At 58.2% G+C, this 18,755-nt stretch overlaps 1 protein-coding gene across 1 annotated transcript in view; it reads right to left on the bottom strand.

The window, feature by feature from the left end:
• Positions 1-16,930, bottom strand: part of TES (testin LIM domain protein) — a 91,082-nt gene extending 74,152 nt beyond the window's left edge. The window contains exon 1 of the mRNA XM_075345031.1: positions 16,773-16,930. Coding sequence (XP_075201146.1) covers positions 16,773-16,799 — 27 coding nt within the window. The 5' untranslated portion in view covers positions 16,800-16,930. The remainder of the gene's footprint in view (positions 1-16,772) is intronic.
• Between the last annotated feature and the right edge of the window lie 1,825 nt (positions 16,931-18,755).

Raw genomic sequence — 18,755 nt, 5'->3', positions numbered from 1 at the left:
GATCTAGCCACTGGCTTCTTCAACCAATCAGCGTGTAAGACAGCAGACATGATACTGTCACAGCAAAATGTCTGCTGAGGAGAGGGTCAGTGCATCAGACAGCGCCAGGGGAATAGGTGTGAAGGGATATGTGTTTTCTTTTGTTGTTTTTTTTTTTATTTAAGTGTGGGATATAAACTATGTGGGGGCTCAAGCTGTATATTGAGGGGCTATGTAGGAGTTCCTACAAGATGATAGGCCTGTATGGGGACTGATACTGTCTATGGAGGCTATGAGAGGGCTTACAGCAGGGAGCCCGCGCGGGGGCTCTCACACTGTACAGCGGGGGCTCTCACACTGTACAGCGGGGGCTCTCACACTGTACAGCGGGGGCTCTCACACTGTACAGCGGGGGCTCTCACTGTACAGCGGGGGCTCTCACTGTACAGCGGGGGCTCTCACTGTACAGCGGGGGCTCACACTGTACAGCGGGGGCTCACACTGTACAGCGGGGGCTCACACTGTACAGCGGGGGCTCACACTGTACAGCGGGGGCTCACACTGTACAGCGGGGGCTCACACTGTACAGCGGGGGCTCACACTGTACAGCGGGGGCTCACACTGTACAGCGGGGGCTCACACTGTACAGCGGGGGCTCACACTGTACAGCGGGGGCTCACACTGTACAGCGGGGAGCCTCCCGTGGGAGCTCACACTGTACAGCGGGGAGCCTGTGTGGGAGCTCTCACTGTACAGCGGGGAGCCTGTGTGGGGGCTCTCACTGTACAGCGGGGAGCCTGTGTGGGGGCTCTCACTGTACAGCGGGGAGCCTGTGTGGGGGCTCTCACTGTACAGCGGGGAGCCTGTGTGGGGGCTCTCACTGTACAGCGGGGAGCCTGTGTGGGGGCTCTCACTGTACAGCGGGGAGCCTGTGTGGGGGCTCTCACTGTACAGCGGGGAGCCTCCCGTGGGGGCTCTCACTGTACAGCGGGGAGCCTGCGTGGGAGCTCTCACTGTACAGCGGGGAGCCTGCGTGGGAGCTCTCACTGTACAGCGGGGAGCCTGCGTGGGAGCTCTCACTGTACAGCGGGGAGCCTGCGTGGGAGCTCTCACTGTACAGCGGGGAGCCTGCGTGGGAGCTCTCACTGTACAGCGGGGAGCCTGCGTGGGAGCTCTCACTGTACAGCGGGGAGCCTGCGTGGGAGCTCTCACTGTACAGCGGGGAGCCTGCGTGGGAGCTCTCACTGTACAGCGGGGAGCCTGTGTGGGAGCTCTCACTGTACAGCGGGGAGCCTGTGTGGGAGCTCTCACTGTACAGCGGGGAGCCTGCGTGGGAGCTCTCACTGTACAGCGGGGAGCCTGCGTGGGAGCTCTCACTGTACAGCGGGGAGCCTGCGTGGGAGCTCTCACTGTACAGCGGGGAGCCTGCGTGGGAGCTCTCACTGTACAGCGGGGAGCCTGCGTGGGAGCTCTCACTGTACAGCGGGGAGCCTGCGTGGGAGCTCTCACTGTACAGCGGGGAGCCTGCGTGGGAGCTCTCACTGTACAGCGGGGAGCCTGCGTGGGAGCTCTCACTGTACAGCGGGGAGCCTGCGTGGGAGCTCTCACTGTACAGCGGGGAGCCTGCGTGGGAGCTCTCACTGTACAGCGGGGAGCCTGCGTGGGAGCTCTCACTGTACAGCGGGGAGCCTGCGTGGGAGCTCTCACTGTACAGCGGGGAGCCTGCGTGGGAGCTCTCACTGTACAGCGGGGAGCCTGCGTGGGAGCTCTCACTGTACAGCGGGGAGCCTGCGTGGGAGCTCTCACTGTACAGCGGGGAGCCTGCGTGGGAGCTCTCACTGTACAGCGGGGAGCCTGCGTGGGAGCTCTCACTGTACAGCGGGGAGCCTGCGTGGGAGCTCTCACTGTACAGCGGGGAGCCTGCGTGGGAGCTCTCACTGTACAGCGGGGAGCCTCCCGTGGGAGCTCTCACTGTACAGCGGGGAGCCTCCCGTGGGAGCTCTCACTGTACAGCGGGGAGCCTCCCGTGGGAGCTCTCACTGTACAGCGGGGAGCCTGTGTGGGAGCTCTCACTGTACAGCGGGGAGCCTGTGTGGGAGCTCTCACTGTACAGCGGGGAGCCTGTGTGGGAGCTCTCACTGTACAGCGGGGAGCCTGTGTGGGAGCTCTCACTGTACAGCGGGGAGCCTGTGTGGGAGCTCTCACTGTACAGCGGGGAGCCTGTGTGGGAGCTCTCACTGTACAGCGGGGAGCCTCCCGTGGGGGCTCTCACTGTACAGCGGGGAGCCTCCCGTGGGGGCTCTCACTGTACAGCGGGGAGCCTCCCGTGGGGGCTCTCACTGTACAGCGGGGAGCCTGTGTGGGAGCTCTCACTGTACAGCGGGGAGCCTCCCGTGGGGGCTCTCACTGTACAGCGGGGAGCCTCCCGTGGGGGCTCTCACTGTACAGCGGGGAGCCTCCCGTGGGGGCTCTCACATTGTACATAGAGGACTTGAAAATAGGGGGCTAGGTGTAGGCTCATACGATATATAGGGGGATGTCAGCACACTTCATTTTGCTCAATATTAAAGTAACATTAAAAAAATATACATTATATAAATTACAATATGTTAATATTATTGAGCAGAATTAATGTTTGCCTTATTTTCAGCTTCCACATCAGTCATGGTCTCATGCGGCCCCTTGAGAAAATTAATTGCCCCCCCACCCCGCCATAGATAGGCAAGTGCGATATCCGTAATACTCTGATGTCTGAATGAGTCCTACTAATATTAACTATGGGTCTTGAAAGAAAACATCTGACTGTATAAAATTAGCGCTGGTCAAGAGCCCCGGGTCCTGGGATACAGGGTACAGCAACTTACTACAACGATATCCAGAGACACTTGGCTCTTTCAGTCTTCATTTGAAAGCTGCACTTAACTTGATTTATGTATTCCAAATAAAAGAAAAGAGACAAGAACTCCTTCCAGATCTAGAAAAAATCCCCTTACATTGATGTGCATGTAGCAGGCTGTGTACAAGGCAGATCAGATCACAGGATTCTATCAGAACTGTCCATTTAATGAAGATATTTTCATGAGGATACAAATAGTGACTGGAGGAATAGTCAGGGCGAGTATCAGAGACTTCAGGATACCTTCAGCCACTAGACTGCCTGCCGTCTATATCACTAGTGCTGCCCAGCAGAACAGATAGAATCTAATCCTCGCAGTTATCAGCCAGTGATCTGTAGCACTAACTTAGTCATTTCCTGTTTGCACATGTCAAGGGTGTGGAGGCCAGAATACTGCTCAATACATTTCTGTGTAATTTCATGGTGTAATATAGAATCCACTATGGGGGATATTCTAAGCTGAGTGTATTAGTTGCTCTATTATTTATGACAATTTCTACCACAATACATAGTAAATCTGTAAGGCAGAAGGAGTAATGCCCATTTGCTACTTGTGCCTTATTGTTTTTGCCTTATGGCCGCTTTACACGCAACAACATCGCTAACGAGATATCGCTGGGGTTACGGAATTTGTGACGCACATCCGGCCTCGTTAGCAACGTCGTTGCATGTGACACGTACGAGCAACCGCTAACGATCAGAAATACTCACCAAATCGTTGATTGTTGACATGTCGTTCAGTTTCAAAATATCGTTGCTAGTGCTGGATGCGGGTTATTTGTCGTTCCTGAGGCAGCACACATCGCTACGTGTGACACCCCAGGAACGACGAACAACAGTTCCTGCGTCCTCCGGCAACGAGGTGGGAGTGACGTGAATGCGGCTGCTCTCCGCCCCTCTGCTTCTATTGGTGGCCCGCTGATTGACGTCGCTGTGACACCGCATGAAACGCCCCCTTAAAACAAAGGTTGTTCGCCAGCCACAGCGACGTCGCTAGGAAGGTAAGTACGTGTGACGCATCCCTCCGATATTGTTCACCACGGGCAGCGATTTGCCCGTGACGCACAAACGACGGGGGCGGTGCGATCGCTAGCGATGTCGCAGCGTGTAAAGCGGCCTCATTTTTAAAGTTGCCTTTCCTTTTTAAGTCTTTTTTTTCTTAAGAAAACGTCGGACTCTCTGAAAGAATACCGCACCCGCGACACAAACTGCGGTAAAACCGCACCCGTGGTTTTGCCACAAGTTGGTCCCCGCGGATTTTTACCATTATCTATGGCAAAAACCGCAGGTACCTGTGGAAAAGAAGTGACATGCACATTTTCTCAAGAAATTCTGCAGAAAGAATGTTCTTGAGAAAAAAACGCAGTGTGCGCACAGCTATTTCTTCCCCCCATAAGTTTTGCTGGGAAATGTCTGCAGAAAGGTTACAAACATTTCTCAAGAAATTTCTGCAGCAAAACCGCGAGTAAAAACGCAGTGTGCGCACGATGCCTAACGTTTCCCAGCTCTTTTACATGAGAAGGTGAGTAGATCGAGGGCCAGACGGCAGACCGGTACACCAAGGTTTGCTGACTTATTTAATGTGTATGCGCCCCATCTTTGCTCTTAGAATTTGCATTTTGCGTATGTTTAGGTGATATAGATTTCATTTTTTTTCAAAGTGCATAGATAACCATGATTTTAAAAATATAATGGAGGCTCAAGTCATAAAACTGTTTTCACTAAAGTTTTGGTGTAAACCTGCTAAATTTTTCACAACTTGTGACAACTTTTGAAAATATTATGCCAGTATCAGCCAACCTTGCTGTCTGTCTCAAGCCTCTGGATAAGCAAAGTTGTTGGGGGAAAAGAAGTCACTTTCTAGTGCGCACATAGCCTTACATGGACACTATAGAAATACTGTAGATTTATATTTGAGAGTCCTCAGTGATTTATACCTTTTAATAGGTTAATTTAGCAGCTTTTCAGATTCCTCAGGTCTTTGTATCATAAAATATAACACAAAATCTGAAGAATCACATATTGGATTTGGACGTATCTCACATACAAACACAAATTATTAGTATAATCATTTTTATTTTAATACAGCCAACATATTTCACAGCACTTGACAATTCAAAAGAGATTACATAGTATGAACCATTTTCTGGTAATTTGCCACAAATATCAGTCAATGTACCCACAGACTGTAGGGAAAAGGCACGTAACTGATCTCAAGCCTGTCAACCTGTGGCAACCAAATGGTTAAAGATGTCCCTGTTAGCTGATCGGCCTAATACAACCACTGGGGCGTTATCCCTGGTCAGTACAGTCTGTATAATCATGACCTGCTGCAAAAGGGCTACAAGTCTCCACTAAGGGTCCATAGGTCATATCTCGGCTGGAGCAGAGCTCGTACTTAGCTGCCCAGCACAGCACCCCCTCCTGAACCCCAGGGGAAAATTTTTACACCTACCACAGCGCCCCCTCCTGAGCCCCCAGGGAACCTCACACCTGTCAAAGAGGTCCCTCCTGAGCCCCCGGGGAAAGTCACACCTGGCACAGAGCCCCCTCCTGAGCCCCCAGGGAAAGTCACACCTGGCACAGAGCCCCCTCCTGAGCCCCCAGGGGAAAGTCACACCTCGCACAGAGCCCCCTCCTGAACCCCAGGGGAAAATTTTTACACCTACCACAGCACCCCCTCCTGAGCCCCCAGGGAACCTCACACCTGTCAAAGAGGTCCCTCCTGAGCCCCCGGGGAAAGTCACACCTGGCACAGAGCCCCCTCCTGAGCCCCCGGGGAAAGTCACACCTGGCACAGAGCCCCCTCCTGAGCCCCCGGGGAAAGTCACACCTGGCACAGATCCCCCTCCTGAGCCTCAGGGGAAAGTATAAGACCACAGAAAAAACAATACCTCTAAAAATATTTAAGTTTTATTTAGAAAATTATAAAAAATGACAAACAGTGTCTCTCTAAAAATACATAAAGGACAACACAGTGCCAGTGAGATGTTGGGAGGAGATAGTTTCAGCGTGAAAAGGATAGCGATAGATAGATATTCACAGAGTCGTCAGATTACTGATCTCATAGCCTTTATTGACCCTTCCTGACGACGGAGGGTGTCCTAAGTTACTGGGCACTCCCCGTTCCGGGTGGCTGTCCCTCCCTGTCCCTATCTCTAGCCAAGGGGTGTCCACCACCAACCCAGGTGATTAGTGCAAAACCATAAATATACACATAAACACAAATGCGTTAAATTTGGTTCCTGACTCAATAAGATACTTCAGTCAGATGAATTTAAATTTTGTTAGGTGGAGCTGTAGGGGACCCGCTGCAGTAGCTGTCACCCCACGCTCTTTGGGAGAGCGTGGGGTGACAGCTACTGCAGCGGGTCCCCTACAGCTCCACCTAACAAAATTTAAATTCATCTGACTGAAGTATCTTATTGAGTCAGGAACCAAATTTAACGCATTTGTGTTTATGTGTATATTTATGGTTTTGCACTAATCACCTGGGTTGGTGGTGGACACCCCTTGGCTAGAGATAGGGACAGGGAGGGACAGCCACCCGGAACGGGGAGTGCCCAGTAACTTAGGACACCCTCCGTCGTCAGGAAGGGTCAATAAAGGCTATGAGATCAGTAATCTGACGACTCTGTGAATATCTATCTATCGCTATCCTTTTCACGCTGAAACTATCTCCTCCCAACATCTCACTGGCACTGTGTTGTCCTTTATGTATTTTTAGAGAGACACTGTTTGTCATTTTTTATAATTTTCTAAATAAAACTTAAATATTTTTAGAGGTATTGTTTTTTCTGTGGTCTTATGCTGATACCATACCTCGGTTCTATATTTATTTGTGGTTCAACCTCAGGGGAAAGTCACACCTGGCACAGAGCCCCCTCCTGAGCCCCCGGGGAAAGTCAAAGCCGGCACAGAGCCCTCTCCTGAGCCTCAGGGGAAAGTCACACCTGGCACAGAGCCCTCTCCTGAGCCTCAGGGGAAAGTCAAAGCCGGCACAGATCCCCCTCCTGAGCCCCCGGGGAAAGTCACACCTGGCACAGATCCCCCTCCTGAGCCCCCGGGGAAAGTCACACCTGGCACAGATCCCCCTCCTGAGCCTCAGAGGAAAGTCACACCTGGCACAGATCCCCCTCCTGAGCCCCCAGGGAAAGTCACATCTGGCACAGAGCCCCCTCCTGAGCCTCAGGGGAAAGTCACACCTGGCACAGAGCCCCCTCCTGAGCCCCCAGGGAAAGTCACACCTGGCACAGAGCCCCCTCCTGAGCCTCAGGGGAAAGTCACACCTGGCACAGAGCCCCCCCTGAGCCCCCAGGGAAAGTCACACCTGGCACAGAGCCCCCCCCTGAGCCCCCAGGGAAAGTCACACCTGGCACAGAGCCCCCTCCTGAGCCTCAGGGGAAAGTCACACCTGGCACAGAGCCCCCTCCTGAGCCCCCAGGGAAAGTCACACCTGGCACAGAGCCCCCTCCTGAGCATCAGGGGAAAGTCACACCTGGCACAGAGCCCCCTCCTGAGCATCAGGGGAAAGTCACACCTGGCACAGAGCCCCCTCCTGAGCATCAGGGGAAAGTCACACCTGGCACAGAGCCCCCTCCTGAGCATCAGGGGAAAGTCACACCTGGCACAGAGCCCCCTCCTGAGCCTCAGGGGAAAGTCACACCTGGCACAGAGCCCCCTCCTGAGCCTCAGGGGAAAGTCACACCTGGCACAGAGCCCCCTCCTGAGCCTCAGGGGAAAGTCACACCTGGCACAGAGCCCCCTCCTGAGCCCCCAGGGAAAGTCACATCTGGCACAGAGCCCCCTCCTGAGCCTCAGGGGAAAGTCACACCTGGCACAGAGCCCCCTCCTGAGCCCCCAGGGAAAGTCACATCTGGCACAGAGCCCCCTCCTGAGCCCCCAGGGAAAGTCACACCTGGCACAGAGCCCCCTCCTGAGCCTCAGGGGAAAGTCACACCTGGCACAGAGTCCACTCCTGAGCCTCAGGGGAAAGTCACACCTGGCACAGAGTCCACTCCTGAGCCTCAGGGGAAAGTCACACCTGGCACAGAGTCCACTCCTGAGCCTCAGGGGAAAGTCACACCTGGCACAGAGCCCCCTCCTGAGCCTCAGGGGAAAGTCACACCTGGCACAGAGCCCCCTCCTGAGCCTCAGGGGAAAGTCACACCTGGCACAGAGCCCCCTCCTGAGCCTCAGGGGAAAGTCACACCTGGCACAGAGCCCCCTCCTGAGCCTCAGGGGAAAGTCACACCTGGCACAGAGCCCCCTCCTGAGCCTCAGGGGAAAGTCACACCTGGCACAGAGCCCCCTCCTGAGCCTCAGGGGAAAGTCACACCTGGCACAGAGCCCCCTCCTGAGCCTCAGGGGAAAGTCACACCTGGCACAGAGCCCCCTCCTGAGCCTCAGGGGAAAGTCACACCTGGCACAGAGCCCCCTCCTGAGCCTCAGGGGAAAGTCACACCTGGCACAGAGCCCCCTCCTGAGCCTCAGGGGAAAGTCACACCTGGCACAGAGCCCCCTCCTGAGCCTCAGGGGAAAGTCACACCTGGCACAGAGCCCCCTCCTGAGCCTCAGGGGAAAGTCACACCTGGCACAGAGCCCCCTCCTGAGCCTCAGGGGAAAGTCACACCTGGCACAGAGCCCCCTCCTGAGCCTCAGGGGAAAGTCACACCTGGCACAGAGCCCCCTCCTGAGCCTCAGGGGAAAGTCACACCTGGCACAGAGCCCTCTCCTGAGCCTCAGGGGAAAGTCACACCTGGCACAGAGCCCCCTCCTGAGCATCAGGGGAAAGTCACACCTGGCACAGAGCCCCCTCCTGAGCATCAGGGGAAAGTCACACCTGGCACAGAGCCCTCTCCTGAGCCTCAGGGGAAAGTCACACCTGACACAGAGCCCCCTCCTGAGCATCAGGGGAAAGTCACACCTGGCACAGAGCCCTCTCCTGAGCCTCAGGGGAAAGTCACACCTGGCACAGAGCCCTCTCCTGAGCCTCAGGGGAAAGTCACACCTGGCACAGAGCCCTCTCCTGAGCATCAGGGGAAAGTCACACCTGGCACAGAGCCCCCTCCTGAGCATCAGGGGAAAGTCACACCTGGCACAGAGCCCCCTCCTGAGCATCAGGGGAAAGTCACACCTGGCACAGAGCCCCCTCCTGAGCCCCCAGGGAAAGTCACACCTGGCACAGAGCCCCCTCCTGAGCCTCAGGGGAAAGTCACACCTGGCACAGAGCCCCCCCTGAGCCCCCAGGGAAAGTCACACCTGGCACAGAGCCCCCCCCTGAGCCCCCAGGGAAAGTCACACCTGGCACAGAGCCCCCTCCTGAGCCTCAGGGGAAAGTCACACCTGGCACAGAGCCCCCTCCTGAGCCCCCAGGGAAAGTCACACCTGGCACAGAGCCCCCTCCTGAGCATCAGGGGAAAGTCACACCTGGCACAGAGCCCCCTCCTGAGCATCAGGGGAAAGTCACACCTGGCACAGAGCCCCCTCCTGAGCATCAGGGGAAAGTCACACCTGGCACAGAGCCCCCTCCTGAGCCTCAGGGGAAAGTCACACCTGGCACAGAGCCCCCTCCTGAGCCTCAGGGGAAAGTCACACCTGGCACAGAGCCCCCTCCTGAGCCTCAGGGGAAAGTCACACCTGGCACAGAGCCCCCTCCTGAGCCTCAGGGGAAAGTCACACCTGGCACAGAGCCCCCTCCTGAGCCTCAGGGGAAAGTCACACCTGGCACAGAGCCCCCTCCTGAGCCTCAGGGGAAAGTCACACCTGGCACAGAGCCCTCTCCTGAGCCTCAGGGGAAAGTCACACCTGGCACAGAGCCCCCTCCTGAGCATCAGGGGAAAGTCACACCTGGCACAGAGCCCCCTCCTGAGCATCAGGGGAAAGTAACACCTGGCACAGAGCCCTCTCCTGAGCCTCAGGGGAAAGTCACACCTGACACAGAGCCCCCTCCTGAGCCTCAGGGGAAAGTCACACCTGGCACAGAGCCCTCTCCTGAGCCTCAGGGGAAAGTCACACCTGGCACAGAGCCCTCTCCTGAGCCTCAGGGGAAAGTCACACCTGGCACAGAGCCCTCTCCTGAGCATCAGGGGAAAGTCACACCTGGCACAGAGCCCTCTCCTGAGCATCAGGGGAAAGTCACACCTGGCACAGAGCCCCCTCCTGAGCATCAGGGGAAAGTCACACCTGGCACAGAGCCCCCTCCTGAGCCCCCAGGGAAAGTCACACCTGGCACAGAGCCCCCTCCTGAGCCTCAGGGGAAAGTCACACCTGGCACAGAGCCCCCTCCTGAGCCTCAGGGGAAAGTCACACCTGGCACAGAGCCCTCTCCTGAGCCTCAGGGGAAAGTCACACCTGGCACAGAGCCCCCTCCTGAGCATCAGGGGAAAGTCACACCTGGCACAGAGCCCCCTCCTGAGCATCAGGGGAAAGTCACACCTGGCACAGAGCCCTCTCCTGAGCCTCAGGGGAAAGTCACACCTGGCACAGAGCCCCCTCCTGAGCATCAGGGGAAAGTCACACCTGGCACAGAGCCCCCTCCTGAGCATCAGGGGAAAGTCACACCTGGCACAGAGCCCTCTCCTGAGCCTCAGGGGAAAGTCACACCTGACACAGAGCCCCCTCCTGAGCATCAGGGGAAAGTCACACCTGGCACAGAGCCCTCTCCTGAGCCTCAGGGGAAAGTCACACCTGGCACAGAGCCCTCTCCTGAGCCTCAGGGGAAAGTCACACCTGGCACAGAGCCCTCTCCTGAGCATCAGGGGAAAGTCACACCTGGCACAGAGCCCCCTCCTGAGCATCAGGGGAAAGTCACACCTGGCACAGAGCCCCCTCCTGAGCATCAGGGGAAAGTCACACCTGGCACAGAGCCCCCTCCTGAGCCCCCAGGGAAAGTCACACCTGGCACAGAGCCCCCTCCTGAGCCTCAGGGGAAAGTCACACCTGGCACAGAGCCCCCTCCTGAGCCCCCAGGGAAAGTCACACCTGGCACAGAGCCCCCTCCTGAGCATCAGGGGAAAGTCACACCTGGCACAGAGCCCCCTCCTGAGCATCAGGGGAAAGTCACACCTGGCACAGAGCCCCCTCCTGAGCATCAGGGGAAAGTCACACCTGGCACAGAGCCCCCTCCTGAGCCTCAGGGGAAAGTCACACCTGGCACAGAGCCCCCTCCTGAGCCTCAGGGGAAAGTCACACCTGGCACAGAGCCCCCTCCTGAGCCTCAGGGGAAAGTCACACCTGGCACAGAGCCCCCTCCTGAGCCTCAGGGGAAAGTCACACCTGGCACAGAGCCCTCTCCTGAGCCTCAGGGGAAAGTCACACCTGGCACAGAGCCCCCTCCTGAGCATCAGGGGAAAGTCACACCTGGCACAGAGCCCCCTCCTGAGCATCAGGGGAAAGTAACACCTGGCACAGAGCCCTCTCCTGAGCCTCAGGGGAAAGTCACACCTGACACAGAGCCCCCTCCTGAGCATCAGGGGAAAGTCACACCTGGCACAGAGCCCTCTCCTGAGCCTCAGGGGAAAGTCACACCTGGCACAGAGCCCTCTCCTGAGCCTCAGGGGAAAGTCACACCTGGCACAGAGCCCTCTCCTGAGCATCAGGGGAAAGTCACACCTGGCACAGAGCCCTCTCCTGAGCATCAGGGGAAAGTCACACCTGGCACAGAGCCCCCTCCTGAGCATCAGGGGAAAGTCACACCTGGCACAGAGCCCCCTCCTGAGCCCCCAGGGAAAGTCACACCTGGCACAGAGCCCCCTCCTGAGCCTCAGGGGAAAGTCACACCTGGCACAGAGCCCCCCCTGAGCCCCCAGGGAAAGTCACACCTGGCACAGAGCCCCCCCCTGAGCCCCCAGGGAAAGTCACACCTGGCACAGAGCCCCCTCCTGAGCCTCAGGGGAAAGTCACACCTGGCACAGAGCCCCCTCCTGAGCCCCCAGGGAAAGTCACACCTGGCACAGAGCCCCCTCCTGAGCATCAGGGGAAAGTCACACCTGGCACAGAGCCCCCTCCTGAGCATCAGGGGAAAGTCACACCTGGCACAGAGCCCCCTCCTGAGCATCAGGGGAAAGTCACACCTGGCACAGAGCCCCCTCCTGAGCCTCAGGGGAAAGTCACACCTGGCACAGAGCCCCCTCCTGAGCATCAGGGGAAAGTCACACCTGGCACAGAGCCCCCTCCTGAGCCCCCAGGGAAAGTCACATTTGGCACAGAGCCCCCTCCTGAGCCTCAGGGGAAAGTCACACCTGGCACAGAGCCCCCTCCTGAGCCCCCAGGGAAAGTCACATCTGGCACAGAGCCCCCTCCTGAGCCTCAGGGGAAAGTCACACCTGGCACAGAGTCCACTCCTGAGCCTCAGGGGAAAGTCACACCTGGCACAGAGTCCACTCCTGAGCCTCAGGGGAAAGTCACACCTGGCACAGAGCCCCCTCCTGAGCCTCAGGGGAAAGTCACACCTGGCACAGAGCCCTCTCCTGAGCCTCAGGGGAAAGTCACACCTGACACAGAGCCCCCTCCTGAGCATCAGGGGAAAGTCACACCTGGCACAGAGCCCTCTCCTGAGCATCAGGGGAAAGTCACACCTGGCACAGAGCCCTCTCCTGAGCCTCAGGGGAAAGTCACACCTGGCACAGAGCCCTCTCCTGAGCCTCAGGGGAAAGTCACACCTGTTACAGAGCCCTCTCCTGAGCATCAGGGGAAAGTCACACCTGGCACAGAGCCCCCTCCTGAGCATCAGGGGAAAGTCACACCTGGCACAGAGCCCCCTCCTGAGCCCCCAGGGAAAGTCACACCTGGCACAGAGCCCCCTCCTGAGCCTCAGGGGAAAGTCACACCTGGCACAGAGCCCCCCCTGAGCCCCCAGGGAAAGTCACACCTGGCACAGAGCCCCCCCTGAGCCCCCAGGGAAAGTCACATCTGGCACAGAGCCCCCTCCTGAGCCTCAGGGGAAAGTCACACCTGGCACAGAGCCCCCTCCTGAGCCCCCAGGGAAAGTCACACCTGGCACAGAGCCCCCTCCTGAGCCTCAGGGGAAAGTCACACCTGGCACAGAGTCCACTCCTGAGCCTCAGGGGAAAGTCACACCTGGCACAGAGCCCCCTCCTGAGCCTCAGGGGAAAGTCACACCTGGCACAGAGCCCCCTCCTGAGCCTCAGGGGAAAGTCACACCTGGCACAGAGCCCCCTCCTGAGCCTCAGGGGAAAGTCACACCTGGCACAGAGCCCCCTCCTGAGCCTCAGGGGAAAGTCACACCTGGCACAGAGCCCCCTCCTGAGCCTCAGGGGAAAGTCACACCTGGCACAGAGCCCCCTCCTGAGCCTCAGGGGAAAGTCACACCTGGCACAGAGCCCCCTCCTGAGCCTCAGGGGAAAGTCACACCTGGCACAGAGCCCCCTCCTGAGCCTCAGGGGAAAGTCACACCTGGCACAGAGCCCCCTCCTGAGCCTCAGGGGAAAGTCACACCTGGCACAGAGCCCCCTCCTGAGCCTCAGGGGAAAGTCACACCTGGCACAGAGCCCCCTCCTGAGCCTCAGGGGAAAGTCACACCTGGCACAGAGCCCCCTCCTGAGCCTCAGGGGAAAGTCACACCTGGCACAGAGCCCCCTCCTGAGCCTCAGGGGAAAGTCACACCTGGCACAGAGCCCTCTCCTGAGCCTCAGGGGAAAGTCACACCTGGCACAGAGCCCCCTCCTGAGCATCAGGGGAAAGTCACACCTGGCACAGAGCCCCCTCCTGAGCCTCAGGGGAAAGTCACACCTGACACAGAGCCCCCTCCTGAGCATCAGGGGAAAGTCACACCTGACACAGAGCCCCCTCCTGAGCATCAGGGGAAAGTCACACCTGGCACAGAGCCCTCTCCTGAGCATCAGGGGAAAGTCACACCTGGCACAGAGCCCTCTCCTGAGCCTCAGGGGAAAGTCACACCTGGCACAGAGCCCCCTCCTGAGCCTCAGGGGAAAGTCACACCTGGCACAGAGCCCTCTCCTGAGCATCAGGGGAAAGTCACACCTGGCACAGAGCCCCCTCCTGAGCCTCAGGGGAAAGTCACACCTGGCACAGAGCCCCCTCCTGAGCCTCAGGGGAAAGTCACACCTGGCACAGAGCCCCCTCCTGAGCCTCAGGGGAAAGTCACACCTGACACAGAGCCCCCTCCTGAGCCTCAGGGGAAAGTCACACCTGACACAGAGCCCCCTCCTGAGCATCAGGGGAAAGTCACACCTGGCACAGAGCCCTCTCCTGAGCATCAGGGGAAAGTCACACCTGGCACAGAGCCCTCTCCTGAGCCTCAGGGGAAAGTCACACCTGACACAGAGCCCCCTCCTGAGCATCAGGGGAAAGTCACACCTGACACAGAGCCCCCTCCTGAGCATCAGGGGAAAGTCACACCTGGCACAGAGCCCTCTCCTGAGCATCAGGGGAAAGTCACACCTGGCACAGAGCCCTCTCCTGAGCATCAGGGGAAAGTCACACCTGGCACAGAGCCCTCTCCTGAGCCTCAGGGGAAAGTCACACCTGGCACAGAGCCCCCTCCTGAGCCTCAGGGGAAAGTCACACCTGGCACAGAGCCCTCTCCTGAGCATCAGGGGAAAGTCACACCTGGCACAGAGCCCCCTCCTGAGCCTCAGGGGAAAGTCACACCTGGCACAGAGCCCCCTCCTGAGCCTCAGGGGAAAGTCACACCTGGCACAGAGCCCCCTCCTGAGCATCAGGGGAAAGTCACACCTGGCACAGAGCCCCCTCCTGAGCCTCAGGGGAAAGTCACACCTGACACAGAGCCCCCTCCTGAGCATCAGGGGAAAGTCACACCTGACACAGAGCCCCCTCCTGAGCATCAGGGGAAAGTCACACCTGGCACAGAGCCCCCTCCTGAGCCTCAGGGGAAAGTCACACCTGGCACAGAGCCCCCTCCTGAGCCTCAGGGGAAAGTCACACCTGGCACAGAGCCCCCTCCTGAGCCTCAGGGGAAAGTCACACCTGGCACAGAGCCCCCTCCTGAGCCTCAGGGGAAAGTCACACCTGGCACAGAGCCCCCTCCTGAGCCTCAGGGGAAAGTCACACCTGGCACAGAGCCCCCTCCTGAGCCTCAGGGGAAAGTCACACCTGGCACAGAGCCCCCTCCTGAGCCTCAGGGGAAAGTCACACCTGGCACAGAGCCCCCTCCTGAGCCTCAGGGGAAAGTCACACCTGGCACAGAGCCCCCTCCTGAGCCTCAGGGGAAAGTCACACCTGGCACAGAGCCCCCTCCTGAGCCTCAGGGGAAAGTCACACCTGGCACAGAGCCCTCTCCTGAGCCTCAGGGGAAAGTCACACCTGGCACAGAGCCCCCTCCTGAGCATCAGGGGAAAGTCACACCTGGCACAGAGCCCCCTCCTGAGCCTCAGGGGAAAGTCACACCTGACACAGAGCCCCCTCCTGAGCATCAGGGGAAAGTCACACCTGACACAGAGCCCCCTCCTGAGCATCAGGGGAAAGTCACACCTGGCACAGAGCCCTCTCCTGAGCATCAGGGGAAAGTCACACCTGGCACAGAGCCCTCTCCTGAGCCTCAGGGGAAAGTCACACCTGGCACAGAGCCCCCTCCTGAGCCTCAGGGGAAAGTCACACCTGGCACAGAGCCCTCTCCTGAGCATCAGGGGAAAGTCACACCTGGCACAGAGCCCCCTCCTGAGCCTCAGGGGAAAGTCACACCTGGCACAGAGCCCCCTCCTGAGCCTCAGGGGAAAGTCACACCTGGCACAGAGCCCCCTCCTGAGCCTCAGGGGAAAGTCACACCTGACACAGAGCCCCCTCCTGAGCCTCAGGGGAAAGTCACACCTGACACAGAGCCCCCTCCTGAGCATCAGGGGAAAGTCACACCTGGCACAGAGCCCTCTCCTGAGCATCAGGGGAAAGTCACACCTGGCACAGAGCCCTCTCCTGAGCCTCAGGGGAAAGTCACACCTGACACAGAGCCCCCTCCTGAGCATCAGGGGAAAGTCACACCTGACACAGAGCCCCCTCCTGAGCATCAGGGGAAAGTCACACCTGGCACAGAGCCCTCTCCTGAGCATCAGGGGAAAGTCACACCTGGCACAGAGCCCTCTCCTGAGCATCAGGGGAAAGTCACACCTGGCACAGAGCCCTCTCCTGAGCCTCAGGGGAAAGTCACACCTGGCACAGAGCCCCCTCCTGAGCCTCAGGGGAAAGTCACACCTGGCACAGAGCCCTCTCCTGAGCATCAGGGGAAAGTCACACCTGGCACAGAGCCCCCTCCTGAGCCTCAGGGGAAAGTCACACCTGGCACAGAGCCCCCTCCTGAGCCTCAGGGGAAAGTCACACCTGGCACAGAGCCCCCTCCTGAGCATCAGGGGAAAGTCACACCTGGCACAGAGCCCCCTCCTGAGCCTCAGGGGAAAGTCACACCTGACACAGAGCCCCCTCCTGAGCATCAGGGGAAAGTCACACCTGACACAGAGCCCCCTCCTGAGCATCAGGGGAAAGTCACACCTGGCACAGAGCCCCCTCCTGAGCATCAGGGGAAAGTCACACCTGGCACAGAGCCCTCTCCTGAGCCTCAGGGGAAAGTCACACCTGGCACAGAGCCCCCTCCTGAGCCTCAGGGGAAAGTCACACCTGGCACAGAGCCCTCTCCTGAGCATCAGGGGAAAGTCACACCTGGCACAGAGCCCCCTCCTGAGCATCAGGGGAAAGTCACACCTGGCAGTACCAGATCCAGGAACTAGTGGACGGGACAGAGCTAGAGTTGCAGCAGGTACACTATACAAAGTGTCAATACTGATATATGTGCCTAACTCCAGCACCTTCTACACATGCACTCAGCCACACCCTGCGGGGCACAGTGCAGAGTCACACAGGTATGGGGGCTATACACAGGTGGGCTACACCCAGCCGCGCCTCTCACCTTCTTCACTTCCTTCTCCAGCTCCATCTTGCGCTCCGGCACTCTGCTGTCAGCCCCTGCTCTCCTCTCCGTCCGCTCACACTCGCTGCAGCCTCATTGGACTTGGGGGCAGGATGCTCGTAGCTAAAGGACCTTTGATGACATCATCAGCACGTGATCTGTAACCTGTGTGGGCGGGGTCCGGCTCCAGGCTGAGCTGCTAAGTTTCACGTAGTTTCTTATTTGTGTGGGAACTACCCCTTGAGAAGGAGGTGCGTGCACTGCAGAGACCAGGGAGACTGGTCACCACTGTACGCCTGTGTCAGGCTCCACCAGGTGTACTGCACATAGACGTACTTTATCATTGCTGGTAGTGCGTGCTGCAGAACTATGAGTCCCGCAGATCTATGTATGCTGCGGACTTTGGAGCAGAGCTGCAGTGCACGGCTGTGTGTAATGTACAGGTTGCAGGGAGTGATCTTGGCAGGTTTCTGAGGCGCCCAGAATCCATGCAGAGTAACATCACAAATAATGATATGGTGTGGAGCAGAGCCGTGTGAGGTGCGGTGCGGTGCAGGGTTGTGTATGAGGTGAGGTGAAGTGCAGGGCTGTGTATGAGGTGAGGGGCTGTGTATGAGGTGAGGGGCTGTGTATGAGGTGAGGGGCTGTGTATGAGGTGAGGGGCTGTGTATGAGGTGAGGGGCTGTGCAGGGCCGTGTATGAGGTGAGGTGCTGTGCAGGGCTGTGTATGAGGTGAGGGGCCGTGTCTGAGGTGAGGTGAGGGGCTGTGCAGGGCCGTGTATGAGGTGAGGTGCTGTGCAGGGCTGTGTATGAGGTGAGGTGCTGTGTATGAGGTGAGGTGCTGTGTAGGGCTGTGTATGAGGTGAGGTGCTGTGTATGAGGTGAGGTGCTGTGCAGGGCCGTGTATGAGGTGAGGTGCTGTGTATGAGGTGAGGTGCTGTGCAGGGCCGTGTATGAGGTGAGGTGCTGTGTATGAGGTGAGGTGCTGTGCAGGGCCGTGTATGAGGTGAGGTGCTGTGTATGAGGTGAGGTGCTGTGCAGGGCCGTGTATGAGGTGAGGTGCTGTGTATGAGGTGAGGTGCTGTGCAGGGCCGTGTATGAGGTGAGGTGCTGTGTATGAGGTGAGGTGCTGTGCAGGGCCGTGTATGAGGTGAGGTGCTGTGTATGAGGTGAGGTGCTGTGCAGGGCCGTGTATGAGGTGAGGTGCTGTGTATGAGGTGAGGTGCTGTGCAGGGCCGTGTATGAGGTGAGGTGCTGTGTATGAGGTGAGGTGCTGTGCAGGGCCGTGTATGAGGTGAGGTGCTGTGTATGAGGTGAGGTGCTGTGCAGGGCCGTGTATGAGGTGAGGTGCTGTGTATGAGGTGAGGTGCTGTGCAGGGCCGTGTATGAGGTGAGGTGCTGTGTATGAGGTGAGGTGCTGTGCAGGGCCGTGTATGAGGTGAGGTGCTGTGTATGAGGTGAGGTGCTGTGTATGAGGTGAGGTGCTGTGCAGGGCCGTGTATGAGGTGAGGTGCTGTGTATGAGGTGAGGTGCTGTGCAGGGCCGTGTATGAGGTGAGGTGCTGTGTATGAGGTGAGGTGCTGTGTATGAGGTGAGGTGCTGTGCAGGGCCGTGTATGAGGTGAGGTGCTGTGTATGAGGTGCTGTGCAGGGCCGTGTATGAGGTGAGGTGCTGTGCTGGGCTGTGTATGAGGTGAGGTGCTGTGTATGAGGTGAGGTGCTGTGCAGGGCCGTGTATGAGGTGAGGTGCTGTGCAGGGCCGTGTATGAGGTGAGGTGCTGTGCAGGGCCGTGTATGAGGTGAGGTGCTGTGTATGAGGTGAGGTGCTGTGCAGGGCCGTGTATGAGGTGAGGTGCTGTGTATGAGGTGAGGTGCCGGGCCGTGTATGGGGTGACTCGTATGGTACAGAGCTGTGTGAGGTACAGGGCAGGGCAGTATGAGGTGAGGGACGCTGCAGGTGTTGGGGTGGACATTACACGTGTCC

Source organism: Anomaloglossus baeobatrachus, chromosome 4, assembly GCF_048569485.1.
Source record: "Anomaloglossus baeobatrachus isolate aAnoBae1 chromosome 4, aAnoBae1.hap1, whole genome shotgun sequence".
NCBI classification, from domain to species: domain Eukaryota; kingdom Metazoa; phylum Chordata; class Amphibia; order Anura; family Aromobatidae; genus Anomaloglossus; species Anomaloglossus baeobatrachus.
This window is presented reverse-complemented; position numbering and strand designations above follow the sequence as displayed.